Source organism: Pezoporus wallicus, unplaced genomic scaffold (genome assembly GCF_028554395.1).
Source record: "Pezoporus wallicus isolate ANWC-B61680 ecotype Strahan unplaced genomic scaffold, APGP_CSIRO_Pwel_v1 contig_8234, whole genome shotgun sequence".
Lineage (NCBI taxonomy): Eukaryota > Metazoa > Chordata > Aves > Psittaciformes > Psittacidae > Pezoporus > Pezoporus wallicus.
This window is the reverse complement of record NW_026637703.1, coordinates 1,005,442-1,031,238: the sequence shown is the minus strand read 5'-3', so window position 1 is coordinate 1,031,238 and position 25,797 is coordinate 1,005,442. Positions and strand designations below refer to the sequence as shown.

At 58.6% G+C, this 25,797-nt stretch overlaps 2 protein-coding genes across 2 annotated transcripts in view; both read right to left on the bottom strand.

The window, feature by feature from the left end:
• Positions 1 to 2: 2 nt before the first annotated feature.
• SLC31A2 (solute carrier family 31 member 2) lies at positions 3 to 5,799 on the bottom strand. Its single transcript, XM_057407378.1, has 4 exons — positions 5,747 to 5,799; positions 2,399 to 2,465; positions 988 to 1,156; positions 3 to 277 (listed from the first exon to the last, which is right to left on the bottom strand). Exons 1-4 carry the CDS (start codon positions 5,750 to 5,752, stop codon positions 109 to 111), a joined length of 411 nt encoding a protein of 136 aa, XP_057263361.1. The 5' UTR covers positions 5,753 to 5,799; the 3' UTR covers positions 3 to 108.
• A 1,304-nt stretch (positions 5,800 to 7,103) lies between these two features.
• LOC130598175 (collagen alpha-1(I) chain-like) overlaps positions 7,104 to 25,797 on the bottom strand; it is an 81,889-nt gene continuing 63,195 nt past the window's right edge. The window contains exons 25-69 of the mRNA XM_057407374.1: positions 25,702 to 25,746; positions 25,079 to 25,132; positions 24,598 to 24,705; positions 22,281 to 22,334; positions 21,923 to 21,976; positions 21,675 to 21,719; positions 21,062 to 21,115; positions 20,776 to 20,820; positions 20,279 to 20,332; positions 19,544 to 19,597; positions 19,314 to 19,367; positions 19,127 to 19,180; positions 18,967 to 19,020; positions 18,737 to 18,781; positions 18,406 to 18,450; positions 17,978 to 18,085; positions 17,674 to 17,727; positions 17,355 to 17,408; positions 17,108 to 17,161; positions 16,770 to 16,877; positions 16,381 to 16,434; positions 15,983 to 16,090; positions 15,230 to 15,283; positions 15,052 to 15,105; positions 14,783 to 14,836; positions 14,385 to 14,438; positions 13,469 to 13,576; positions 13,253 to 13,306; positions 13,126 to 13,179; positions 12,840 to 12,893; positions 12,354 to 12,407; positions 12,120 to 12,173; positions 11,909 to 11,962; positions 11,312 to 11,365; positions 10,358 to 10,411; positions 10,229 to 10,282; positions 10,026 to 10,079; positions 9,886 to 9,903; positions 9,661 to 9,714; positions 9,435 to 9,497; positions 8,966 to 9,131; positions 8,608 to 8,714; positions 8,297 to 8,377; positions 7,888 to 8,076; positions 7,104 to 7,463 (exon numbers count right to left, since the gene is read on the bottom strand). Of these exons, the coding sequence (XP_057263357.1) occupies positions 7,314 to 7,463; positions 7,888 to 8,076; positions 8,297 to 8,377; positions 8,608 to 8,714; positions 8,966 to 9,131; positions 9,435 to 9,497; positions 9,661 to 9,714; positions 9,886 to 9,903; positions 10,026 to 10,079; positions 10,229 to 10,282; positions 10,358 to 10,411; positions 11,312 to 11,365; positions 11,909 to 11,962; positions 12,120 to 12,173; positions 12,354 to 12,407; positions 12,840 to 12,893; positions 13,126 to 13,179; positions 13,253 to 13,306; positions 13,469 to 13,576; positions 14,385 to 14,438; positions 14,783 to 14,836; positions 15,052 to 15,105; positions 15,230 to 15,283; positions 15,983 to 16,090; positions 16,381 to 16,434; positions 16,770 to 16,877; positions 17,108 to 17,161; positions 17,355 to 17,408; positions 17,674 to 17,727; positions 17,978 to 18,085; positions 18,406 to 18,450; positions 18,737 to 18,781; positions 18,967 to 19,020; positions 19,127 to 19,180; positions 19,314 to 19,367; positions 19,544 to 19,597; positions 20,279 to 20,332; positions 20,776 to 20,820; positions 21,062 to 21,115; positions 21,675 to 21,719; positions 21,923 to 21,976; positions 22,281 to 22,334; positions 24,598 to 24,705; positions 25,079 to 25,132; positions 25,702 to 25,746 (3,051 nt within the window). The 3' untranslated portion in view covers positions 7,104 to 7,313. The remainder of the gene's footprint in view (positions 7,464 to 7,887; positions 8,077 to 8,296; positions 8,378 to 8,607; positions 8,715 to 8,965; positions 9,132 to 9,434; positions 9,498 to 9,660; positions 9,715 to 9,885; positions 9,904 to 10,025; positions 10,080 to 10,228; positions 10,283 to 10,357; positions 10,412 to 11,311; positions 11,366 to 11,908; positions 11,963 to 12,119; positions 12,174 to 12,353; positions 12,408 to 12,839; positions 12,894 to 13,125; positions 13,180 to 13,252; positions 13,307 to 13,468; positions 13,577 to 14,384; positions 14,439 to 14,782; positions 14,837 to 15,051; positions 15,106 to 15,229; positions 15,284 to 15,982; positions 16,091 to 16,380; positions 16,435 to 16,769; positions 16,878 to 17,107; positions 17,162 to 17,354; positions 17,409 to 17,673; positions 17,728 to 17,977; positions 18,086 to 18,405; positions 18,451 to 18,736; positions 18,782 to 18,966; positions 19,021 to 19,126; positions 19,181 to 19,313; positions 19,368 to 19,543; positions 19,598 to 20,278; positions 20,333 to 20,775; positions 20,821 to 21,061; positions 21,116 to 21,674; positions 21,720 to 21,922; positions 21,977 to 22,280; positions 22,335 to 24,597; positions 24,706 to 25,078; positions 25,133 to 25,701; positions 25,747 to 25,797) is intronic.

Below are 25,797 nucleotides of genomic sequence, written 5' to 3'. Positions count from 1 at the left end.
AGTCCCTGGCTGCTGCGTCCTGCACAGCACAGGAGGAGAGACCCGGTAAAGTGACAGCAGCAATTCCAGACAAAGAGCAGGAAGTGTGGAGCATCCCATGGGAAGCGACTAACCCCGACCGAGCAGGGGGTACACCACGAAATAGCCCAGTGTGGAGCCTGCGATGGCCCCAAGGAAGATCCAAGCGTTGTAGGACATCACCGCCAGCATCACCATGTAGCCCAGCACCACCTGCACCACATGGAACAGCGTCTGACCAACATGGTACTGAAACCACCTGTGGAAGAACCATAGAATCACAGTGGTTTGTGTTGGAAAGAACCTTAAGATCATCCAGTTCCAACCCTCTGTAATAATAGAATCAACCAGGTTGGAAAAGACCTTTAGGATCACCAAGTCCAGCTGTTCAAGGCCACCACTAACCCATGGCATGGATGGCCTCGTCTACATGGTTTGAGAAACCCCATAAGCAAAGGGCTGGGGCAGCTGGAAGCTTCCCCCTTACCCTGCTGGTATCCCGGAGCATCCAGAGATGGGTTTGGGAAGTGGGGTACGGGATGGGGGCGGCAAACAGCAGCGCAGGGGGAAATCCTGCTCCAAAGGATACTGGCAGTAAGAGCATCCTCAGGCATGGTTTGGGATTAAATACAAGAGGAAAAACTCAGGGCTTGGCTCCAAGGGTGGGAAGGGAAAGCCTGGGTCAGCCTTGCTGGGGTGCCTGAGCCCATTCCCAAAGCACAGGGACCCTCCTGCACGATAGCTCCTGGGGGAATGTGATCCTTTACTAAGCTAAAACCACCCTGGATATCTCCCAAAGGACTCGCACAGGGCAGGATTCCCCTGGGGCCACCTCCTGCAGCTGTCCCACCCCTCCCTGCGAGCTCAGCACTCCAGGGCTGGCTCTTTCCAGCCTCCCTCCCTCCCAGGGGGCCACATCCCCATCCCTGATCTCCCCCCCCACAAGGGTGCGAGGGGTCCCTGTGGTACCTGCCCTGCGTGGGGCTGGGGGCCCCCTCCTCCGGCTCCAGCAGCGGGTCCTGGCTGAGGCTGGGGGGCAGCTCCCGCAGCGCCCGCCGCAGCAGCACGGCCTTGCCCATCTTGATGGCTTCATAGAGCATGGAGAGCAGCAGGATCACCAGCACCGAGAGCACCATCCCTGCAGGGAAACACCCATGGGCACGCACTGGTGTGGGGGGAGAGGTGGTGGCAACCAGTACAAAGTGCTTGGGAATAGAGCTTGGACATTGCCCCATCCCTGGCAGTGTTCAAGGCCAGGTTGGACACAGGGGCTTGGAGCAAGCTGCTCTAGTGGAAGGTGTCCCTGCCCATGGCAGGGGTTGGAGCTGGAGGAGCTTTAAGGTCCCTTCCAACACAAAGCACTCTGCGATATCCATGGGATAAAGTAGAGGGAATGGGCTCCCAGGACTGGAATTGGGCAGCAGGTTGGTGAAGCACTGGAAAATGGTGTATTTAGCCCAATTCCTCCCTCTAAATTCCTAGGGAGTATTTTTTTGGAGGGGGATTGCTCTGAAAAGAATCAGCATCTTTGCATCGACTCCACTAAAAAAACTGGGGGCTAAAATGTGATTCTGGGATAATAAAAGGAAAACCAGAAATGGAAGCTGATCCAACACTGACCTGTGGGGGCTGGTAGGGCTGGGGGGGGTGATTCCAACACTTCCCTGTCTGCTGCTCTTGGGTTGGGAGGATGGAGCCTGCAGTGCCCTGAGCTCTGCCCTGAGCCCTGCACACAGTAAGTGCCCCAGGGTTAATGCTGGGGTCCTGCTCTTCACCGCTCCTGACAGGAGTGCAAAGCTGCTCCTCAGTTCTGTGCTCCACATCCGTTCTTCCAGGCGGAGAGCACAGGCAGTGGTGCATGGATGCGTGGATGGATGCGTGGATGGACAGATGGATGGACAGATGGATGCATGGATGGATGGATGCATGGATACATGGATGGATGCATGGATGGATGGATGGATAGATGGATGGATGGATGCATGCATGGAAGGACAGATGGGTGGACGGACGGATGGATGGATGGATGCATGGATGGATGGACGGATGGACAGATGGATGGACGGACGGATGGACGCATGGATGGATGGATACATGGATGGATGCATGGATGAATGGATGGACGGATGGATAGACGGACGGATACATGGATGGATGGATGGATGGATGGACAGATGGATAGATGGACAGACGGACAGATGGATGGACGGATGGATAGATGGACAGATGGATGGATGGATGGACAGATAGATGGATGGACAGATGGATGGATGGACAGATGGATGGATAGATGGATGGATGCATGTACGGATGGATGGATGTATAGATGGATGCATAGATGGATGGACAGATGGACAGTGTCTCGGGGCTGGCAGCCTACCTGCGGGGGTGTGGACACTCCAGAAGTCAAAGAGCAGCACTGCCGTATCCGAGAAGTAGAAGGACATCTGGAAGAGAGGCCAAAGAACTGGCTTGGGGTGATGGGCACAGGGCTTAGGGGACCTGCGTCTTCAGCAGGTCCATGCAACATCCCCATCCCATCCCCCAGGGCTGAGCCCAGCTGGGGATTTACCCAATGCTGCAATCGTTTTTTCCAGTTTCTGGAACGGGAAGAGGAACTTGAACTGAAAAATGAGAGTCATGCTGGGCAGGCTTAACTGTGCCCTTGACTTCCTGCACAGGTCCTGTGTGCGTCTGGACTGGTGAGAAAAACCCAGTGAGCACTGCCAGGCATGGGGCAGCCACAGCTTCTCTGGGCACCCTGTGCCAGCGCCTCAGCACCCTCACAGGGAAGAGCTTCTGCCTAAGAGCTCATCTCAGTCTCCCCTCTGGCAGGTTAAAGCCATTCCCCTTGGCCTGTCCCTACAGGCCCTTGTCCCAAGCCCCTCTCCAGCTTTCCTGCAGCCCCTTCAGGCACTGGAGCTGCTCTCAGGTCTCCCCTTCAGGAGCCTTCTCTTCTCGACCCAGCCCAGCTCTTTCAGCCTGGCTCCAGAGCAGAGCTGCTCCAGCCCTCGCAGCATCTCCATGGCCTCACTCCAACAGCTCCATGTCCCATTCTATGATTGCGAGAGATGAGCCAAGGCTTCATTAGCTCAGATTTGAGAAGGGAAGGTCTGTGGGAGGCAGACAGAGGCTGGTGGACACCATCCACAGCCTGATCACAGCCACCCTCTGCTCCCCTTTGCCTCCCAGGGGTTTCTCTGTTGAAGCACCCAGAGCCACAAGCGCAACCGCCTGACCATGGGCTGGTCCAGGGATGCCTCCATGGCAGAGCAGCATCGGTACAAGCTGGGATCTACAAAGGCATCAACCCACTTTCCTTATCACACTGAAACAGGAGGAGCGAGTATTGCTGTTGCATAAAGAACCCTCCCACAGAGCTGGCACCGTGCTGCCAAGCCTTGCTTGGTTTCACCATCAAAACCCAGGACTTTTGTGGGGTTTTTCTCCTCCCTTTGGTGAACCTCTCCAGGGAGTGTCTGTGGGGCTCGTGCCCTCCCCTCTGCTGTTACCCCGTTACTGACACCAGCAGATGCAGCCAACAGGACTGGCCTTGGCCAGAAATACCATCCAACAACTGGGCGTCCACACTACAACAGGCTCTAATTACACCCTTTAGCCACTCCTCACCCTTGCACATTACCATACATAATTGGCTCACAGCTTTAAGCTTCCTTTGGCAACAGATTCATGATAATTAGATTTAAATAAAGCTATTTCTCCTCTACAGGTTTCAGCCACAAGTGGGAAGCACCTTGTAAGGAGCAGGTAACTACTTCAGTGACAAGGGAACACAAGTGATGAGCAGAAGATCCCTTCTGCTGCCCCAGGTGTCCCAGCCTGGGGTGAAGCAAGGTCTTGAGGTACCCAGTGTGGCCGTGAGGCCAAAACGCCTCTTGCCCAGTGAGATGCTGCAAGAGACCTGGAGAAGGGCTTTGGCCAAGGGCCTGTAGGGACAGGCCAAGGGGAATGGCTTTAACCTGCCAGAGGGGAGACTGAGATGAGCTCTGAGGCAGAAGCTCTTCCCTGTGAGGGTGCTGAGGCGCTGGCACAGGGTGCCCAGAGAAGCTGTGGCTGCCCCATCCCTGGCAGTGTCCAAGGCCAGGTTGGACACAGGGGCTTGGAGCAAGCTGCTCTAGTGGAAGGTGTCCCTGCCCGTGGCAGGGGTTGGAGCTGGAGGAGCTTTAAGTTCCTTTCCAACACAAACCAGGCTGGGATTCTATGAAAACACAAACCCAGGCTGTCTGGCACATCCCAACCTGCTGCTCCAGTCCAACTGGGATACCCGGCCCTGCACAGTGGGATGAGCCTGTAGGAACTGCAGCTCATTGACCCCTGCCTTGCAGAGCAGCATGGAAAGCAGAACACTGCCACAGGGTGCCCAAGCTGCAGCCTCACACTGGGGACACGGTGTCCTGGGGAGGATGCTCCAAGAGCTCCATGGCCACCCTTGGGACCTTGCAGGGGGCTGGTGGCAGGAAACTGGTGGGGGGGGGGGGGCAGTAGCCTTAAACATCACCCAGTGACGTTCAGCAAGGGCCCAAGTACTGGTACAGGCTGGGGGTGAGCTGCTGGAGAGCAGTTCAGCTGAGAGAGACCTGGAACTGCTGGTGGATGATCAGTTAAGTTGACCGTGAGCCAGCCCGTGCATCCAGGAGGGACAACAGCATCCTGGGGTGCATGGGGAGCAGCGTGGCAGCAGATCGAGGGAGGTGATTCCTCCCCCTCTGCTGACCCTGGTGAGGCCACATCTGGAGAACTGCATCCAGTGCTGGGCTCCTCAGAACAAGACAGACAAGGAGCTGCTGGAGAGGGCCCAGTGAAGGCCACAAGGATGCTCAGGGGTCTGGAGCATCTCTGATGAGGAGAGATGTGGGAGCTGGGCCTGGTTAGTCTGGAGAAGAGCAGCCAGAGAGGGGATCCCATCCATGCAGATCAGTATCTCAGAGGTGGGTGCCAGCAGGATGGTGCCAGACTCTTTCCAGTGGTGCCCAGTGACAGGACGAGGAGCAATGGCCATAAACTAACACACAACAAGTGTCACCTCAACATGAGCAAGAACTTGTTCCCATTGAGGGTATCAGAGCCCTGGCACAGGCTGCCCAGGGGGCTGTGGAGTGTCCCTCTCTGGAGCCATCCCAAACCCACCATGGACATGTTCCCATGTGCCCTGCTCTGGGTGGCCCTGCCCTGGCAGGGGGTTGCACTGGATCATCTCCAGAGGTCCCTTCCATCACAGGTGATGCTGGGATTGCGGGATCACACCTGAGCTCTGGGTGTGAAGTGAACCCACCTGGTGCTGGCGGCTCTCTGAGCTCGTGCTGTGAGCGCCCGGTGTGAGACCAGCGCAGTGACAGCCCCTCCATGGGAGATGGGTCACGGACATGGAGGGAGAGGGAGACGGGTGAGGGGCAGATGGCAGAGCGGAGATGGGGGAGCCTTCAGGGTGGGCATGCAGCAGCACGGGGCTGCGAGGATCACACCGACCGGCTACAGACAGACAGAGCTGCGCGCAGCCCGATGGGCCCCCGCTGTCGGCGGGCTCCGCTCCAGCCCCGTTTAGGCTTGGGGCGAAGGGGAACCGGGGCGAAGCTCGGCGTTCTGCCGGGGCACTGCCCAGCACCCGCCCGCAGCGGAGCGGGGGTCCCGGGCGCTCCATGGGGAGCCAGGGCCGCACCGGGAGGCCGCGGACACACGCCCCGTCCCGTCCCGTCCCGTCCCCTCTCACCTGCATGGCGGCAGCGCGGGGCCCGGCCCGGAGCGGCTCAGCTCGGCTCGGCTCGGTTCGGTTCACCTCGGCTCAGCTCGGCTCGGTTCGGTTCGGCCCGTTCCCGTTCCCGGCCCGTTCCCGTTCCCGTCGCGGGCTCCTGACGCGCGGCGCGGGGCTTCCCGGGAGATGTAGTGCGGGGGGGCGGGAGCGTGTGACGGGGCTGGGCTGGGTCAGCAGGGAGAGGGGAAGGCTCCTGAAGGGGAGACCTGAGAGCAGCTCCAGTGCCTAAAGGGGCTGCAGGAAAGCTGGAGAGGGGCTTGGGACAAGGGATGTAGGGACAGGCCAAGGGGAATGGCTTTAACCTGCCCGAGGGGAGACTGAGATGAGCTCTTAGGCAGAAGCTCTTCCCTGTGAGGGTGCTGAGGCGCTGGCACAGGGTGCCCAGAGAAGCTGTGGCTGCCCCATCCCTGGCAGTGTTCAAGGCCAGGTTGGACACAGGGGCTTGGAGCAAGCTGCTCCAGTGGAAGGTGTCCCTGCCCGTGGCAGGGGTTGGAGCTGGAGGAGCTTTAAGGGCCCTTCCAACACGAACCAGGCTGGGATTCTATGGATTTGGCATTGCTTGAACCACTCTATAGGCAACTGTGCCCCCCAGAATGCTTCAGCTGCTGCTCTCCCATCCCCTGGTACAGGGTACCTGGCTGCCACTGCTCTGCTGGCACCAGCATCGGTCCCCAGCCTCACTGGCACGCAGCAGGGCAGCCTGGACACCCGCGCTACAGGGCAGTGAGCAAGCTCTGCCTTAGCCCCAGACCTGAAGGGTGCTGAGGAAACGGCAGTGCAGCACAAAGCCAGCTGAGACCCGGGGTTTCTGGGCTGTGTACCAGCACCCGGGCTTGGGTGCCACACATAAACCTCTGCCTGCCTGGGGCCAAGCAGCCCAGCGATAGTGGGGTGATAGGCAAGAGAAACACTGCTGGGAACAGCAAATATAAAGTGATACCAGGGCTGCAGCACGGAGCCAAACAGCTCCAGCCCCTGCCCTTGCCTGACCAGAGCCTTGTGGCAGCCTTGCTGCCCTTCACAGGAGCTGCAGAGTCCAAACAGAGCCAGGACTTGGGGGTTTTGCCTTTTCCACCTCTTTTTAGTACCTGATGGCTGAAAAGGCTGGGAACAGGAGCAGAGAGCAGGCAGCAGTGCATGGACCTGCTTGCCTGGGCTGCCAGGGTCCCTCCTCAGCCTGATCCGTGGATGTGTTCTAAGGCAAAGCAAAGCCCTTTCCTTCCCAAGCTGGCAGTGCTGTTGCTGGGTTTTCTCTTTAGCAAAGTTCCTGATGGTTTGTTTCACAAGCCTCCCCCATCACTCATCAATCAGCACCTTCTCGTATATATAATATATATAATTTATAGAGAAATGACTTTTGTAAACAGCATTCTTCTACTCCAGAAGGGAAGCGTAGTCTGTGCCGTAACGCAGCTACAAACAGGTATCTCCGGGGAGCCCGTTGTCACTCCCAGCCACCAGCATGGCCCCAGCAGGACAGTTCCTGGGTGGGGAGGGCACCGGCTCGGTTTGGGTGTCACCGGTTTCAGCTGAAGCAAACTGGTCCCACTGTGAAACCGAACTGGTGCGAGGTGTCTCCGTTGTGGAACACGGCCAGGTCCCGCAGCGGCAGCAGGGACAGCTCCTCGCTGGCGAAGTGGAAGATGGTGTCGGTGATGGATGAGTCGTTGTCCAGCTGAAATGAGCACAGGGGCAGCTGAGCGGCACCAAAACCCTGGTCTGGTGGCCTGAGGGACCCTCATGGAGCACCCACTGTGCCCCCCCCGCTGGTCTGAGTGCTCCTTGATGCACCCAATGGCCAGGTCTCTATCTCTGGCTTCTCCAGGGAGGTGGCCTCCCCCCTGTCACCCTGAGACACCCCATTCCCTGCCATACCCCAGCCAGCTCCCTAAGATCAACACAGCTCCTTGGTCCTAGGAAGAGGACGCTCTCCATCTCCATCCCCATCCCGCTGCAGGAAGTGGATGCTCCCCATCCCCATCCCACCATGGGAAGCCTCCCCCACCAGGTCTACCCCAACCCCTGGTGTGCAAACATGAGCCAAGGGGCAAATGCTGGGGGAGGGAGCTCCTTCTGGATCTGCCTGCAGGAGGGCTCACCACGCAGCCCTGCAGGCTGGCTGCATAGCTCTGCTCCCGGGAATCGGCCAGGAAGCGGATTTCTTTCTGGAGCTGGGGCTGGCCCTGCTCCGGGGCCGGTCTGCAGGAGTAGGAGACCTTCTGTGTGACCAGGCGGCTGTGCAGGCGCAGGAACCGGAGCTGCACTGCGCTGGCCCCTGTGTACTCCAGCTACGGGCAATGAGAGAGTAACCGGGTAGTGGGAGCTGCATGGATCTAATGGAGGAACCTGTGCTCCCTTCAGTTGAAAGCTGGGATTCAGCTGTCTGCTGAAGCACTGGTTTGGGTTTTCTTTGCACAGATGGCACGACCCCTGTGCCTGGGCATTGCACAGTTGGAGACCCCCAGCCCCGTGAGATGGGTTTTGCATCACATCGGGCTGGGTACTCACCAGGAAGCCCCCAGGCAGGGTGCTGAACCACTCGAAGGTGTTCTCAGAAGTGTAAGTGCTCAGCCAAGCCTTGATGGGGACCTGGGGGCAGTGGGCACCAGGTCACACTGTCCCAGCAGGACAAGAAGCCAGCGATACCAAAGCTGCCCCTGCAGTCTGGTCACACACCATGACCAGGACCTGCTCCCACAGCTCCCTGTGACAGCAGCAGCCACCACAGCAAGGGACTGGCCACACCGTCCCTTCTCCAACCCCAGCAACCTGTCTTTACTGGCCCCAAGAGGTAACACTGGGCTGAAGCCGCCCCATACCTGGTTGTGGACGGGGGCTATGCAGGTCTCACCCCCCGCTGTGAAGTTGCAGAAGGCCACCAGCGCATCCTGGGGGCTGCCCTGGTTGGGGTCGATGTGGTATTGCCCTGGAGGGAGGCAGAGGGGAGCTCCTGGCACCAGGGTTTTGGCATGGGGAGGATGCCACACGGTGCCATCCCACCTCAGCTTGTGGTGTATCCCTGGCTGCAACCTCCATCCTCTTGGGATGCAGCCTGGCTGCTCCCCCATTCCTCCAGGGATGGAACCCAATTGAGCTCATCCCCTACATCCTAATCCCCTGTTAATGCTGGTGTAACACTGCCTGGGGCTGGGTTCCCCCCCGTGTGCACCCCGGTACCATCAGGGAGGTGAGGGTGAGCCAGCAGCAGCTCCTTGCAGGTGGCCGCCGGGTTGGCTTTGGTGCCATTGGGATGCTCCACAAGGGCTTGCAGCTCCTGGCTCAGGGTGTCCAGCAGAGCCCAGACCGCAGTGTAGTTCAGGTGGTTGGAGGGATAAATTAGGTGCTAAAGGAAAAGGGACATAACCAAGCTGATGTTAGCCCCTCGCTCTGGTTTGGGTGAGGAGCATCATCAGGAGCTCAGGGAGGAGCTGGGACATGCAGAGAAAAAGTGTGGTGGGAGAGGGCTTAGCCATATCTGCTTGCTCTTTGTACAAGGGTCCTTATGCACACAGGACTTAGAAGCAGTGGGACATGGGACACCATCACTGTCAGCCCCTTCCCTCCCTCATGGCACCCATCAGAGCAGGGATGGGAAGCTTTGGTGGCACCACATGGGGATGGGATCCCCTTGTCCCCATGCACTCACCCATAGCTCCTCTCTGGACAGCATCAGTACGGGTCCTCTGGGGCCAGGGGGGCCAGGGGGGCCCTGTGTGACAATGACAACGCTGGTGACAGTGGCTGCTGCCCCTGAGCCCACCGCCACACTCACAGCTGCTCCGATGGTGCCATCCCCATGCCATGGCACCCATAGCACTGCGGGAGCAAGGGACCCGTGTTCTGGCACAAGGGACATTGGGGACCCCACTTACTGGCAGCCCTGGTGCGCCCCTGGGTCCCGGCAGCCCTGGGAAGCCTTTCAGGCCCTGCCAAAGGAGGAGGTGGAAGAGGGCAGAGAAGCAAAGGGTGAGATGCTGCTGTGTGGAGCTGCACCCTGGGGTGCCCCATGGGACCACCCCACACCTCAGGGACAGGGCAGGAGGGGAGGGTGCCTATGGCAGGGCTGAGCCCAGCTCCAAGCGCTCCCCTGTACTCACTTTGGGTCCAGACAAGCCCTGGAAGAGAAGGACAAGGCCCAGGGAAGTGGGAGGCAGGTGGGACTGAAGCCCCATCCCAGCGGGATGAGATCCCTTTTGGGGAGATATCCCCAAACCTGATGGGAGGGTGAAGGACTCACCGGTGTCCCGGGGGTGCCAGGGTGTCCCTGTGTGCCGGGGGGGCCAGTGTCACCCTGAGAAGGCACCAGAGGAGGTCAGGGCATCCCCCAGCACAATGTTCTCCTACAACACAGCCTCTTCCCCAGGCAGATTTGGCATGGAAAGATGAGGAATTCACCCCAAATACTCATCTCCTGGAGGTCTCCTTCCATCCTGCCCTTACCTGCTGTCCCTTGGGTCCTGGCCTTCCAGGGATGCCCTGGGGTCCCAGCTTGCCCTAGGTGACAAAGGTGTCACGCAGGGTGACAAGGGACCAAGGGGAGGGAGGAAAAGAGCAAACCCCTTCACGTACCTTGAAGCCATCGTCCCCTTGCTGGCCCTGCTCCCCCGTGCTGCCCTTCTCACCCTGGGAGAGACAGGGAGAGCTCTGGTGGCAAAGAGGGTGGAAACCCCTCCAGGGACACCAGGCAGGGTGGGGGCTTTGCCCCAAGGGTGGGCATCAAAACCTTGCTCTAGTTCATCATCATCATCATCATCATCTACTCATCAAATCAGTGGTCCTTCATTGCCTAGGCAATGGAGGCTTTGCTTGCTGCATGACCCTGGCAGGAGGGGGACATTTCCCAAGGCCCAGCATTTCTGGCCTCCAACAAGAAGCTAAAAATGGGCAATTTATGAAGAAAAACCCAAGCCCATCCTTTGTATTTGGTAGAATTCACTGTGCCCATAGGGGGGAAGGAGGGAGGTGATGGAGCATCTCCCTCTTCTGCTCAGCTGCGGGTCTGAAAGGCTTTTACCCCAGACTGAAATAGCACTCAGGAAAAGCCTCAGTTACCCAAACCTGCCCAGCTCTGTCCTTGCTGATTGCCCTGGAGTGGGTGAGGAGCTCTCAATGCACTTAAAGCTGTATTTATTACCAGGGTTTCATTCTCCTGATGGCTGTGAGGAGCTATGGGCCCCCAGGGACTGCCTATCCCTGGCAGCTGATGGATGGGGCCATAAGGATGAGCTTGGCCTCTCTGCCCAAGGTTATATCCATCAGTGCATCAGTAATAGCACAGAGGAGGTACGTGCTTCTGCTGTGTCAGCAGCCTGAGAGCAGGGATTGAACTGCCTGCTGCTGCTTGCAGCTCCAGGAGGATGGAAGATGCTTTGGAGAGTCTAAAGGTCCCAGCACCCAGGGACCTGGTGGGCAAGCCCCAAAGATGCTGCAGTGATCAGGGTTCAAGAAGAGGGGATGAAGTGATGGCATCCAGCAGGTTAAATGCTGACCCCAGTGCTCAAGAGCCTGGTACATGTCACCTACCTTGGGTCCTTTCAGTCCAGGGTCTCCTTTCATGCCCTTCAGCCCTGGGATGCCCTAAGGGAGAAACAGAGTGGTTCTGCATCACCCTGTGCTGAGCTGCTCCCGTTGGCAAGGAGCAACCTTGCCATGGGTGAGGATGCCACCAGGATTCTGGGAATTTCGGGCAGTTTTAGGAACTTGGAGGCAGCTTTAAAAGCTTGAGGTTTAGAGACTCGTGAGGCCAGGTTAGACACAGGGGTTGGAGCAAGGTGTCCCTGCGCATGGCAGGGGATGGAACTGGATGAGCTTTAAGGTCCCTTCCAACCCAAACCAGGCTGGGATTCTGTGATGCACTGGAAGGAAAGTGTTTGGTCTCCAGAGGAACTGATTGGCAATGATGCAATTTGCCTGACTGCACACAGACAGTGTGTAGCTGGGGTGAAACTGGGAAGGAGAAGGCAAGGGAAGGTGGATGAATGATGGATACATGGATGGAACACCTCAAAACTTGGCTCATTTTAAGTCTCTCCTTTGGTTGTCCATAGAGCTGGGTTGCACCGTGATGCCTGGGGGGGGGGGGGGCGGTGGCACCCCAAAACCTCCCAACTTGATACTCACATGGGTTCCTTGGGGTCCCTGGGGTCCTTCCAGCCCCTTGTCACCTGGATAGCCCTGAAATGCAAAGGTGAGAGGCCCTGGCTGGTGTGAGAGCAGGGCAGGAGCGATGCTCTGGTGCCTCCTGCAGGGAGAGCAGCCCATGGGGGTGCGGGAGACCTCCCTTGGGCTGGCAGGGGACACGGGGCCCTCCAGCCACATGATGCCAACCTACCTTGTGTCCCCGGGGTCCCCTCGGGGGCTGGAGGCCCGCCTTGCCTCGCTTGCCCTGTGAATAACAGAAGAAAGCCTCAAGGGCAAGTCAAGCCTGTTAAAGGCACTAAGCCAGTTCCCCCGCATCCCCCTTGCTCCCCTTCCAGGGATGCTGAGCGCCCAGCAAACCGGGACCCCTCTGCAAGGCCTCCAAGCATCAGCCTCCCATCACCATGGGGACAGCGGTGTCATTTACCTGTTTGCCAGCTTCTCCCGGGACTCCTTGTTGTCCTTCACGCCCCACATCACCCTGGGGGAAGAAAAGATGTGGGTCACCAGCAGCCTGGCCACATCCTGGACCAGGGAAGAGGGGCTGCTATGGGACCCTGGGGATGGACACCAAGGCCATGGTGCAGAGCTGGCCACTGAAGGGAAGTCCCCTGTGTCCCCCCCAAGGGCACCTAAGCCAGGATGGAGGCAAACCTATAGGGCTGAACTGGGGAGACCTGCCAGCCCCTCACCCCAGAGCCAGCCAAGGCAGCCCAAGGGTGTCCAAGGGCCCTGCGTTTGCCAGGCATGGATAAGCAGTTGCCTTTACAGTAGGGAAAACCAGGTCTCCTTGGGGTGATTCATGCTGGTTTCCATGGACCACAATGGGGTTGACCTGCTCAGGCTTGGCCAACCCCATACCTGGTGGCTGGTCCCCATCAGTGCCATCTGCAGAGGAGGATTTTGGAGGTACCTTTTCTCCTTTGCGGCCTTTCCACCCTTCAGGACCGGCTTGCCCTGGAGACCCCTAAAAACCCAAATGAGAAGGAAACCCCTCTGTAAGGATGCTGCAGCAGGGATGCCCCACCTGTCCCAGTGTGCACAGGAGGATGCTCTAAGCTGAGAAGCAGAGCACGGATATTTCAGAGGGAGCAGGAGATGCTGCCCATGGGGGACATGGGCAGCACCCATTGCTGCTGCAGGGATATCCCAGCATCCCACCACCTGTGCCAGGAGCCCAGCTCCATCCTGCTCCTCACCATTGGTCCTGGTACTCCTGGCTCGCCTGGCTCCCCTTTTGCACCTGCCAGGCCCTAGGAAGGAAACCAGGAATCAACCCAATGCTGACAAATAAACTCCAGGGTTATCCGCTGGGGCAGCTCTTACCTCGGTGCCGCTCAGCCCTGTGGCTCCAGCTTCACCCGGTGGCCCCAGAGGACCCTGAATTCATGTGGGGACAGAACAGGAGGCTGGCATCAGCTCTGGGCTATTTGTAAGGCAGGAGGGCAAGTACAAGCCTCTGCCTTGCGCCAGGGTCTGCAGTGGGGTTGTTCCCCCCACATGCCAGGGATGTCCCCATGGCAGAGATGCGGTTGCTGTTACCTGCTGGCCTGGCTGGCCCTTGGCACCCACCGATCCTCTGGCTCCTTGGTGCCCGGTGTATCCCCGCAGCCCGGGGGCACCCACCAGCCCCATGGCACCCGCTGCGCCCTGCAGTACACATACAGACCATGCACCCACTGCACCCTAGCCCAAACCTGCCTAGAGCTGGGGCAGAGGAGCTGCACCTTGAGGGGCTTTACCCAACAATAACCCCCCGTATTCCTGGGGCTTATTCCATGTGCCAACTTATCCCAGCAAAGTAATCATGCAAATTAACCACAAAACCATGGAAGGGTTTGTGCTGGAAGGGACCTTAAAGCTCCTCCAGCTCCAACCCCTGCCACGGGCAGGGACACCTTCCACTAGAGCAGCTTGCTCCAAGCCCCTGTGTCCAACCTGGCCTTGAACACTGCCAGGGATGTCAAGGACTTATCCTGCCTGGGCAGAGCAGCACTGCAGCATGGGGAAACAAGGATGCAAATGGGATTTATCCTGCAGCAGAGTGCAGGCATCACTAATACAGCTGGGGCTCTGTGCATGGCAGGGCTACAGCCATGAAACGTATCCAAAGGCAGCTCCCTTACAGAGACCTGCAGAACTGCTTTGGGAAGGCAGATGAGGAGGAAGCCAAACACCCTGGACCTGCCTCAGGCAGGCTCTGAGAGCCAGGCATTAACTGCACAATGGTGTGGCACTTCTGCAGTGTTTAACAGCTCTATTAAAGTGCCTTTATGGAGCTTTGGCTCTGGGGAACGATGACTCAGTTTCAAACCCATTGCAAAGCAGGACCTGCAGCAGAGCTGCCTCTGTGGCCAGCCGCTGGGTGAGGCACAGCCCCAGCCCCAGGCTCTGTGGCTCAGGGTGCCACCAAACCTCTTTCCCAGGGAGGTTTTGCATGGTCAGGGCCAGTACTTACCACTGGACCAGGTTTGCCGGCATCTCCCTTGGGTCCATCATCTCCAGCAGGTCCCTATGGTGATGGTGGGGATTTAGAATAAGCCTGACACCACCCCGTGGTGCTTCCTGCTCGGGTGTTTTAACCCTTGTACCATGTTCAACTGGCCAAGGCACACGCCTGGGCAGCACCTGAGCAGTGAACGTGCTTTGATGGCAGGGATGATTTTGGGAGCATCTAAGCATCTCCTGGGAGTCAGTGCCAAGATGTGAGGCATTAAAACCCCTCCTCGCTTCTGACCCCTGGCCCGGCCAGCTAAGGGGCAATAAATCCTTTGGCTTTGGTTTGTATTGGAAGAGATGAAGCACGAGGGAAGCCTTTGGCAGCTCCCAGCTCTACAAGGGCCCAGGTATCAGTACCTCTGGTCCAGCAGCACCAGCAGGTCCAGGCATGCCCTGTGGTCCTGGATCTCCCTGGGGAAGAAGGAGGAACAGCTCTGTCCCCAGCAAACCCCTTCCTTGCCTTGTTGGCTTTGGATCTCATGTAGGGAGGGCCCCATAGCAGGTCCCATAGGTCACCAGCCTGCCCAGGTCTGACCCAGCTCCTGCCCCACAACCAGACCTTGGGCAAAGGGTGGGAAAGGGTACTTCACCCAGAGATAAGGGTTGGAGCCATCACCCCACGGTACCTTCACTCCTTTGGGACCATCGAGTCCAGGAGCACCTCGAAGACCGATCCCACCCTGTTCAGGGCACAAGCAAAGGAGCAGCATGGAGTCAATCCTGCCCAGGGCTCCCAGTCACACACGTGTCCCCTGCCAGGTCTGTGCTTGGCCGGAAGGTTAGGAGGGACATGATGTGACTCACAAACCGTCCTCTGGCTCCTGCAGGTCCCACATCTCCACTGACACCAGCCTGGCCCTGGGACACAGAGGGAGATGTGCTCAGCATTGACCCAGACTGCCCAGCAAGGCGCAGACAGCATCATGGGGCTGTTTGTGTTGGAAGGGACCTTAGAGCTCACCCAGCTCCAACCCCTGCCACAGGCAGGGACACCTTCCACTAGAGCAGCTTGCTCCAAGCCCCTGTGTCCAACCTGGCCTTGAACACTGCCAGGGATGGGGCAGCCACAGCTTCTCTGGGCACCCTGTGCCAGCGCCTCAGCACCCTCACAGGGAAGAGCTTCTGCCTAAGAGCTCATCTCAGTCTCCCCTCGGGCAGGTTAAAGCCATTCCCCTTGGCCTGTCCCTACATCCCTTGTCCCAAGCCCCTCTCCAGCTTTCCTGCAGCCCCTTCAGGCACTGGAGCTGCTCTCAGGTCTCCCCTTCAGGAGCCTTCTCTTGTCCAGGCTGCCCCAGCCCAGCTCTCTCAGCCTGGCTCCAGAGCAGAGCTGCTCCAGCCCTCGCAGCATCTCCATGGCCTCTTCTGGGTTTGCCCCAACAGGCCCAAGTCCAGACTATCCTCATGTGCCAACAAGACCCAACATTGGAGTCCTGCCCATGGGACACAGAACACCTGAATTATGAAGCTTTGCCAGTTCCCAGCACTTTCTATGCTGTGGGTGCCAGGCTGGGGGTGCACTGGGAGCTGGGCTGAGGCAGCCCCTCTCTATGTACTTGCCAGCAAACCTTCATGTCCCTTCTCTCCTTTATGGCCTTGTCCTCCACGTTCCCCTGTAGCAGCTCCTGGTCCTGGTGCTCCAGGAAGGCCCCTGTGGCCAGCATCACCCTGCTCAGGGGTGAAGACAGAGGTGCCACCACAAAGAAGAGAAAGGAATAGCAATAACATGAGCTTCTGCTTGGAGATGCTGTTTCACCCTCCCACTGGGTGCCACAGACATGTTCTCTAGGGTGCTCAGGTGATGCCAGCTCTGAGCCCTGCATCTCCAGGGGTCCTCAGCCATGGGGACACCCCTGTCCTGCTTCAGCCCCCACCATGGCAAATGGAGTGGTGGAGGCTGAGCAGGCTGTGGGTGTTCCTGAGCTGCTTCAAGGAGGTACAGAGGTAGAGGCACTCACCTTCTGCCCCTGTGGTCCTGGCTCACCCGTGTTTCCAGCATCACCAGCATCACCCTGCCCGGAGGGGAAATACAGCATCAGATCCAGCACCTGCTTCCCAACTCCATCCCAGGGGGTTAAAAGCTGAGCTCTGACTTTTAGGGCCTTCTCCACCCTCCCCTGGTTGGGATCTTGGTGCTGATGGCCTCACAGCTTTACCTGCACCAGGCAGTCACCTATAGCCACGACCTACACTAGCCCAAAGAGCAAGTGAGGACACAGCAGCCGAGCAACACCTCATCCAGCAAAGGGACCCCAAAGCATCAGCTCCCTCCTTTAATGGGGCACCTCAGCCTGTCTGGGGCAGAGCTGCAGCTCTCCGAAGCTGGTGGCACTCAGCACTCACATACCTCCTTGCCTGGCTCTCCAGGTCTCCCCGGTAGCCCCTCGGGCCCATCTTCCCCTGGCTCCCCAGGGTCCCCTCTGATGCCTGGAGCTCCACCGGTTCCTGCCTCTCCCTGGGCAGGATGAAGACAACGGGGATGATTCTGCCTCTGCCTGTCATCATTTCCCACCACCCCAGATTGCCTCGCGTCAGGTACCCAAACCATGCCCAGCAACATAAACCTATGAGCGTGCTGGGAGTGGGTTTCAAGCCACCCCACTTGGTCCTTGCCCACCCCTGCAGCAGCAGGGCCAGGCGAGCCCAGTGCCACCAGTATCACCCCAGCTCCCAGCAGGGACTGACCCGCTTGCCTTTGGGCCCTGGCTGCCCCTCTGCTCCCGGTGGTCCTGGTGGTCCCTGGAGGAGGAAACACAGAGCCTGGCCCTGCCATGGGTTGTTCACTGAGCCCTTGGCTCAGCTTTAACCTTCTGGTTTCAATGAGGATCAGAAACCTCCTCCCTCCCTTCCCCATCCTTGGAGAAGGTGCACAGGGAGAGATAGGTTGGAGCAGCCCCAGCTGAGGGGAGGACGTGGCTCCTCAGTGATGTACCTGCTCTCCATCCAGCCCGCTGACACCAGCATCCCCAGGATGTCCCATGTCACCCTGCCAGAGGACACGGACATTAGGACAGGTCCCTCACAGACCTTGCTGTCCTGGACACCCAGTGTCTGCAGGAGGGCTGGCAAGGCTCTTCTCGCACCTTGCACCACACATGTAACCCCATCCTGATGGGAAAAGCCAGTGGCCAAAGTGGGAGCAGTTCCCCTATAGCCCTGGGGAGGATTCTGCACTTGAGCAACCAGAGGGAACCCAAGGCTCTGCCTGCCTGGGCAGATCCTGAGGAGCCAAACCACCACCCCATCCTTACCTTCTCTCCTCTCATCCCTGAAGGCCCTTCAGGTCCATTTGGACCTTCCCGGCCCTGCAGACAAACAACCCATATCAGCAGTGAGGCTTTGCCTTATCTCGGGAGGCCCCTGCATCTCCCAAGCATGGATCTGGGATGCCCCAGCACACCACGGGCAGAGAAGCCATGAACCAGCTTCCCTTCCTCTTCCCTTTGCTTCCTGCAGGAGCTTCAGGGAGCTCCAGCACAATTCCTGCACCCCATCCTACCAGCTGAGGCAGGAGGTTGTATTGGGAATGATGGAAGGAGCCGCATCTGCACTCACCGGGTACCCAAACGGACCAGCAGCACCAGCAGCTCCAGGAGCCCCTGTTTCTCCTGCTGAGCCAGGCTTCCCGGGAATGCCGTCCAGCCCCCGTGTACCAGGAATGCCCTGCAAGGCCGAAAGACCACTTAAGCCCTCAAAACACAGCACAGGGTGCAGGGAGGGCAGTGCCAATGGGAGCCCCATGCCCAAAGGAATTGGGTCATGGTACCATCTACATGTGGTGGGTACTGGTGCCTCATCACTGCGGGTGCAGGAGGGCACTTCTGTCCCCATCCCTGGTTGTCACCACCCAGCTACCCAATGCAGGGTCATTCTCTGCCCCACAACCAGCCCAGGGATGAAGCTGCCTTCAAAGGGGACACATCTTACATCCCACCCAACTTCAGCCTGCAGAGCATCTCTGCAGCTACAGCTTTCCTACTTACAGGCAGCCCTGGAAGTCCTCGAGGACCTGGGTCTCCCATTCTGCCCTGAAACAAGAAGGGTGCTCAGCAGCATGGTCATGGCAAAGGGACACAGGGGACCCTGAGCTGGGTGTCCTTGCACCATCCATGTGTGCCTGGGCCACCTCAATGGTGTCTGTGCAGCATCAGGACAAACCCAGCCAGCAAGAAGCAGGACCAGGGTCCTGCAGAGGGTTCTAGGATCCATGCTGCCGATGCTATAGGTAGCACATGGTGTGTATTGCAGAGTGTTGCCCACCTGCAGGCAGAGGAAGAGGAGCAAGACAGGTTTGGGAAGCACAGGAAGCCCTACCTGAGAGCCAGGAGGACCTCGTGGACCAGGGGGACCTGGCAGGGCCTGGGGAGGAAAGTGCCATCAGAGCCCCACACGCATCCCTGACTGCTCCCCTCTCCCCAGTGTGCAACCCATTGATGCCTATGGCAAAGATTTCTCATTTCCCATCCTCAGCCCAGCAAAGGTGACTTTGCTCAGCGCTTCTCCAGCGGGATGGAGTTAACGGGGGTGGCAGCATCAGCATTCACCTTAGGGCCAGCTTTTCCTGGGAATCCCGGTGGGCCTTGGGCTCCCCTTTCTCCCTGTGAGGAGACGAGAGATTTCCTTTGCTCCCTGTTTCCAAAGTCTGAACTCCCACCCCAGCGCATCCCCTCACTGCTGTGCTGGTGCTGGGTCTCCCAGCCCTACCTTGTCCCCCCTGCGCCCTGGCCTCCCACGGTCACCAGCAGGTCCTGGGTAGCCCTGGGGAGAGCGTGGTGTTGAGGGGTTGGGAGGAGGAGGATGCTGAGGCTGAGCCCAGGGAAAAGCAACCCCAGCACTGCAGGAGCCTTGGGAGCCACCCCGAGCCCTGCCGCTGCCTGCGGCTGTCACTTACGTAGGTGCCAACAGGTCCTTGTGGCCCCTCGGAGCCAGGCTTCCCAGGCAATCCCTGCCAGGCAAGAGGAGGCATCAACAAACCTCTGCTCCCGGGATGCCCACAGGCATCTCCTCACCCTTGGTGTTCGTGTCTGAACTGCCAAGGTCCCCCCATGTGTCCCCACGGCAGCCAAGAGCCTCTCAGGTCTGTTCATCACCACCACCGCTCCAACCAGCCCCAGCTCTCACCTTTGGGCCCAGGGAACCCAGGTCTCCATCAGGTCCAGGTTTTCCCAGAGCGCCCTTTGGAAACATTTGGGAAGGAGCTGTCATGGAGGTGCTGAGATGAGACCAGACCCACCAAGCCATCACCGCTGCCTCTGTGCTCAGGGGTGGGCATCACTTGGTCCAGACTGGGGTGGTGGGACCAGACTCTGCCACCATGGCAGGTCCTGGCGGCTCCTGCACAGCAGCACCCCATGGCTGGCTCTCTGGTGGGGCTGCTGCTAGGGAAGGTGGCAATTCCACCCTTGGGATCATTGCGAAGCCCAGCCGAGAGCAGGCTCTAAGGGAGAAGCTCTTCCAGCTGCAGGAGCTGCTCTGGGTCTCCAAGGACAAGGGACTGTCCTGCCTGAACCTGTACCACCATTTCCACCTGGGATGGAGCTAGCTTTGATCCCCTCCCAGGACCACCCATGTGTAAAGGGTTTCCAGGGGCTGCCATCCCCATGGAGACCCTGAGAAGATGCAAAGTCCTTTGGAAAGTCAGAATCCCTTGGGAAATGATCCTGCTCTGCCTCAGCTATTTCTGCCATTGAGGCTTTTTAATGTTTTGACATTGACCAGGTCCTCTGGATGCCCTGATCTCCTGCTCATTCCCAAGGTGGGAAAGTCTCATTTCCCCCACCAGTGGCACCAGCCCTATTGACTTCCCACCTAAGAAAATACAGAGTTCATGCAGAAGGGACATTACTGTGTCCTTACTATGGATCCAGGAGGTCCTGTGTGCCCATGGGGCCCCTGCAAGCCAGCAGAACCCTGCAGGAAAGGACAGAAGATGAGCGATGGAGAGAAAGCAGGAGGGATGGAGATGCTCTCTCCTGGCATGGTCCAACACCAACCCAAACCAGAGAGGGAAGTGCCAGGGTTTATTTCCTTTTGCATTTCAGAACAAAGTGATACCAAAAATCCTACAGAAGGGAGAACTTGCCACCAAGCCCAGGCTTTGTGCTGGCCCTGCTCTGGGCAGCAGCACCAGCGATGAGAAGTCATTTTGCAATAGGACCATTCTTTCTCCTACGCCCCTTAGCACTATTCTCAGCAGGTCCCTGCCCTAGAGGAGCACCTTTTGGCTGGTCTTGCTCCATCAGGGCCAGCCACCTCTTCCCCTCCGCCCCATGGACATGCTTTTGAGGCACATCCCAAGGGGATTGAGTTGAGCAAGTGGAACGGGAATCAGCCATCCATGCAGCTCTACTCACCGGTGCTCCCCTCCTGCCTGCGCTGCCCATGGTCCCTGGGTGACCCTGCAGGACAAGCAGGTGATGATGAGGATGGGGAGGCAGAAGCAGCCTCTCCCAGTCCCACCACAGCAACACAGTGCCTTGCCATCATGGCAAGGTCCAACACAGTGTCAAGGTTTTGACCCACATGGCCATGGGGATGATGGGTTTGGGATGTTCCCCCCATCCCCATTGGGCTCAGCTCCCCCTCTTGATACAACCCACCGCTCCAGCCCTTGTCAAGTACAGAGTGTAGGATGGGAACCTGTGTACCAGGCTTTCCTTCTGTGCCTTCTGCTCCTGGGATGCCCCGCGGGCCCTGGAAGGAGAATCTCATCTCAGGAAAGCAGAGCCCATGGCAGGAATCATCCACCCCATAACCTCCCTCCAGTATTGAACGGTGGCACATCCACAGTGGAATGGTCCCCAGGGTGCTGCTCTGTACTGAGCCATGGGTTCATTAATGCACAGCTCGTCCCCACACAGCTCCTCCCCGCTCCATCCCACCTTTGGATGCTATTGCAGGGAAATAACACGAGTGTGGGAGGAAACCCGTTCCCACCAACACCACCTCGACCTTGCTTTCCCCCCCTTGCCCCAGCTATTTATTCCTCCACCAAACACGACTCTGGTTGACAGAATTTGCCTTAAAAGCTGTTATTTCCTGCATTTCCTATGCTGGGCGTTAAGAGGGGAGTTGTGGTGTCAGAACACTCCATGCAGGCTGCAAAAGCTGCTTGTTCCCAGCTTATCCTGTGCAAATTCCCAAGCAGAGCCAGACAGTCTGAGCCAGCCACATCCCAGGATGCTGCTTCCCAAGAACCAGCTTCCCTAAACCAGTGCTGATGGTACCACAGGGACGTGGGTCATCTACTTACAGGCAGCCCCGGGACTCCAACCAGCCCACGCTGACCCACACGGCCCTGCAAAACAGGAGTGTTAAGAAAACCAGCTTCTACCAGCAATAAACGTGCAGATGTGGGGCAAAACTGGTGCCTGGAGGTGCTGTGGTTCAGCCCTACCACAGCCCAAGCCACCCAGTGAGGGGTCTCCAAAGTGGTTTCAGTCTTCCACAGCCAAAGATGCTCCAAGATGCAGTGATGAGTACCAGTCCCCCATTACTTACCCGGGCTCCCCGTGGTCCTGGGGGTCCCCTGGGGCCATCAGGTCCTTGGCTTCCCTAAAATTCACAGAGGGATACACAGTCATTTTAGGCAATGCTGCAGGTGTCCCACAGCGTCTCCACCATGGTGAGCACCAAAGGGATCCATCTAACCACCTTGGCAGGTCAGTGCATGGCTGTTGTGTGTGCAGGGATGCAGTGCATGGGGTGCAGGGTGCCAAGAGGCTGGATCATGATGCTGTGCCCTGGCTGGAGGGACCCATGATGGAGCTGATGGGCAGGGTGGCCTCATCCCTGTCCTGTACCCCAGGATGAGCACAGCCCATGAGAACCAGGGCCGACAGCGAGCACTGGCACTGACCTTGGGTCCCTCGCTGCTGTTCATCCCCACTGGGCCAATCTGCCCTTCTTCGCCCTGCCAGGAGAGAGGACAGGAGTCAGCAGGGTAAATGCAGCCCCTGCTCCTCTGACTGCTGCCCCAGCCACCATCCATCCCTGCCTTGTGCATGGCAGCATGACCTGGGGCACCAGTCGAGCTTCGGGGTGGGGATGGGGGCTTCCCCTGACCCCAGAGCTGTCATAAAATCATGGTTGTGCTGAAGGGACCTTAAAGCTCCTCCAGCTCCAACCCCTGCCACAGGCAGGGACACCTTCCACTAGAGCAGCTTGCTCCAAGCCCCTGTGTCCAACCTGGCCTTGAACACTGCCAGGGATGGGGCAGCCACAGCTTCTCTGGGCACCCTGTGCCAGCGCCTCAGCACCCTCACAGGGAAGAGCTTCTGCCTAAGAGCTCATCTCAGTCTCCCCTCTGGCAGGTTAAAGCCATTCCCCTTGGCCTGTCCCTACATCCCTTGTCCCAAGCCCCTCTCCAGCTTTCCTGCAGCCCCTTTAGGCACTGGAGCTGCTCTCAGGTCTCCCCTTAAGGAGCCTCAAACTGGCCAGGGGAGCTCAGTGGTCAGTGTTGGCCCAGAACAACACAGTTGAATAGCTTTGGTTCCTGCTGATGGAATGAGAGGCAATTGAAGGGACTGGTGTGTGGATGCCCCTGCCTGCTCCGTTACAGCCTGAATCCCAGCTCCAGCCTGGTGCTGTGTGGCGGCAGAGGAGTCGAGCTGCATCTCCATCTCCCGGAGAGCTGGAGGATCTGCTTCTCATCCTGAATAGCAAATGTGTGAGCAGATCGAGGCAGGCATCCCCTGAAGGGGAGGGCAGCCCTCGCAGGGGGATTCTGCAGACCAAAACGGAGGGTGGGAAAATGTCATCCCCCCTTTTCCTTCTTCTGGGAAGCTGGAAGCCACCAAGAAGCGCGGCCAGCCTGGCTTTGGTTCCAGGCACAAAGACTGATCTGTGGCTGGGCTTGTCCATCCTGACAGCTCATTTGGAGGACACAGAGCAGGAAAAGGCACTCAAAATAGTGCCTTGTTTCTGTGGCTTCCTGAGTTCAGCTCAAGCGTCTGGTGATGGTCAGGGCTGAGAGCAGCAGCACAGACCTCAGAGCTGGGCAGGAGGCAGGGATGAGCATCAGGGCAGGAGAGCATCCCATGAGCTCCCAATATCCCTGTGCTGACCTGGAGCAGTGGAAGCCCTGCAAAGGTGCTTGGGCAGAGGCAGCAGAATTGAGCTGCCCTTGAACCTGCTGGAAATCAATCCCCTGCCTAAAGCCACCCTCTCCTTGCACTGCTGGACCCACCAGCTCATTCCATAGAGCCATAGGACCACAGAACCAACAGGATTGGAAAAGCCCTTTAAGCCCATCTAGTCCAACCCTTACCCCAGCACTGCCAAGGCCACCACTGACCCATGGCACTGAGGCCTCCTCTCCACGCTGTGTGAACACTTGCAGGGACGGTGACTGCAGCCCTGCCCTGGGCAGCCTGTTCCAATGCCTGAGCACCCTCTGGGGCAGGAATTGTCCTCAGCTCCATCTAAACCTGCCCTGGGGCAGCTTGAGGCCGTTTCCTCTTGTCCCATCCCTTGTTCCTTGGGAGCAGAGCCCAGCCCCTCCTGGCTCCATCCTCCTGTCAGGCACTTGTAGGCAGCGATCAGGTCCCCCCTGAGCCTTCTCTTCTCCACACTGAACCCCCCAGGTCCCTCAGCCCTTCCCCATCACACTTGTGCTCCAGGCCCTGCACCAGCTCCTTTGTCCATCTCTGGCCCCGCTTCAGCACCTCAATGTCTCTCTTGTAGTGAGGGGCCCAGAACTGAACACAGGATTTGAGGTGCAGCCTCACCAGTGCCTCACATTGATGGGGTCAGTGATGGGGATGCAGCTGGAGGGGTCTGGTGCAGCCAAGTCAAAGCTGTGTTGGTGTCAAGCACCCGATACTCCAGGGATGCCCTTGGAGCAAAGCTCCCCGTGACCAAACAGCGCAGAGGGAGATGCCGTTAAAGGGCTCCCTTAGTCCCACCAGCTCCCACCACCCCAACCAGCACAGAAGGACCAGCACTGCTGCCTGCTGGGCTTTCAGCTGGGGACAGCCCAGAGCCTTCAACCCACAGGAGGAGGAAGAGGCAGAGTGGGGTGGCAGAGATGCCCAGGGTGCTGGAGGGGAGCTGGGGCTGGGAAAGAGGGATTCTGGGCAGTCACCAAGGCACAGCATCCATCGCCCAAGTGAGGGGTGATGCACCATGGGCATCCCTCAGGGCTGTCCCCTCCCCACACCAGCCTCAGCACCTACCTCTGGTCCCTGGGGCCCCGCTGCTCCTCGGGGGCCTGGGAAGCCCTGCAAACCGACCTGGCCCCGGATCCCTGGGGGTCCTTTTGCTCCTTGTGCTCCACATGGACCCTGGGAGGAATAAGACACAGCCAGGGCTTGAAACAGCCGCTCCCTAGGGCAGGCACCCCTGAGAGCTCATCACTTGCTGCCCCTCTCTGCACACCCAGCCTTTGGCATGGGGCTGCTGTGAGTGAGCACCCCACAACCCTCCTCAAGAGCATCCCTGGGGCAGCGGCTATGGGGCAATACATCACTTTTGGGCAGCCAAAGCCAGAGCGGGGCAGGGGGATGAGGGGTGGCGGTGGATGGGATCAAGCACAGCCTGAGCTGCCCAGCTCTTACAGCCCCCAAAAGCCCTCTGGTCCCTGAACAACCACAGCACCCCCCATCCACCAGCTGGAACAGCAAAAGGGATGCCCCCACCAGCCCATGGATGTCGTACCTTGTGTCCTTTGGCTCCCAGGTCCCCCTTGGCTCCAACCGGACCTCGAGAGCCCTGCGGGAGCAGCAGAGAGGAGCATGCATCAGGAAACCCTGTTGTGCCCCTCCTCGCAACCAAAGCATGCTGTGACCTGGCTCTGGCCTCAAAGGAAGTCAGCATTGGCCAGCTTAGATCAGGGCTTCCCTCCCAGAGGGGGTTTCAGAGCTGGGAGCAGGTACATCTGCATCTCCTCATAGCAGGGGGGTCTCGAGGTTCTGGTTCCTTCACCCCCAAACTCTTCGTGCCCCCAGCACCCTGTGTCAATGCCCCCCAGCTCCCTGCCTGCAGCAGGGACAGCACGAGCATGACAAGCACCTTGTCCTCATTGCTGTGGCCTTTAACACAGGCTAAAGCAGCCCCACTTCCCTCATGCCTCAGGCAGCATCTCAGGACACACTGTTGGGTCTGAAAGCTCCTTATTACAAAGCGAGCCCAAGTGCAGCTCTGCCTCCCCCAGTGGCACTTGCCAGGTATTCAAAAGTCAAAGTCTGAACACAGGCAAAGGGTTCGGAGCTGGTGCTTTGGGCTGCTCTAACGCGGCGCTGCTGAATCCCAAGCAGGGGTGGCATGGGAGCATCACTCACCCGCTCTCCTTGGGTGCCTTTGGAACCTGGCAGGCCAATAAACCCCTTCAGAGAGACACAAAATGCAGGTTACAAAGGGAAACTCGGGGGGGTGAT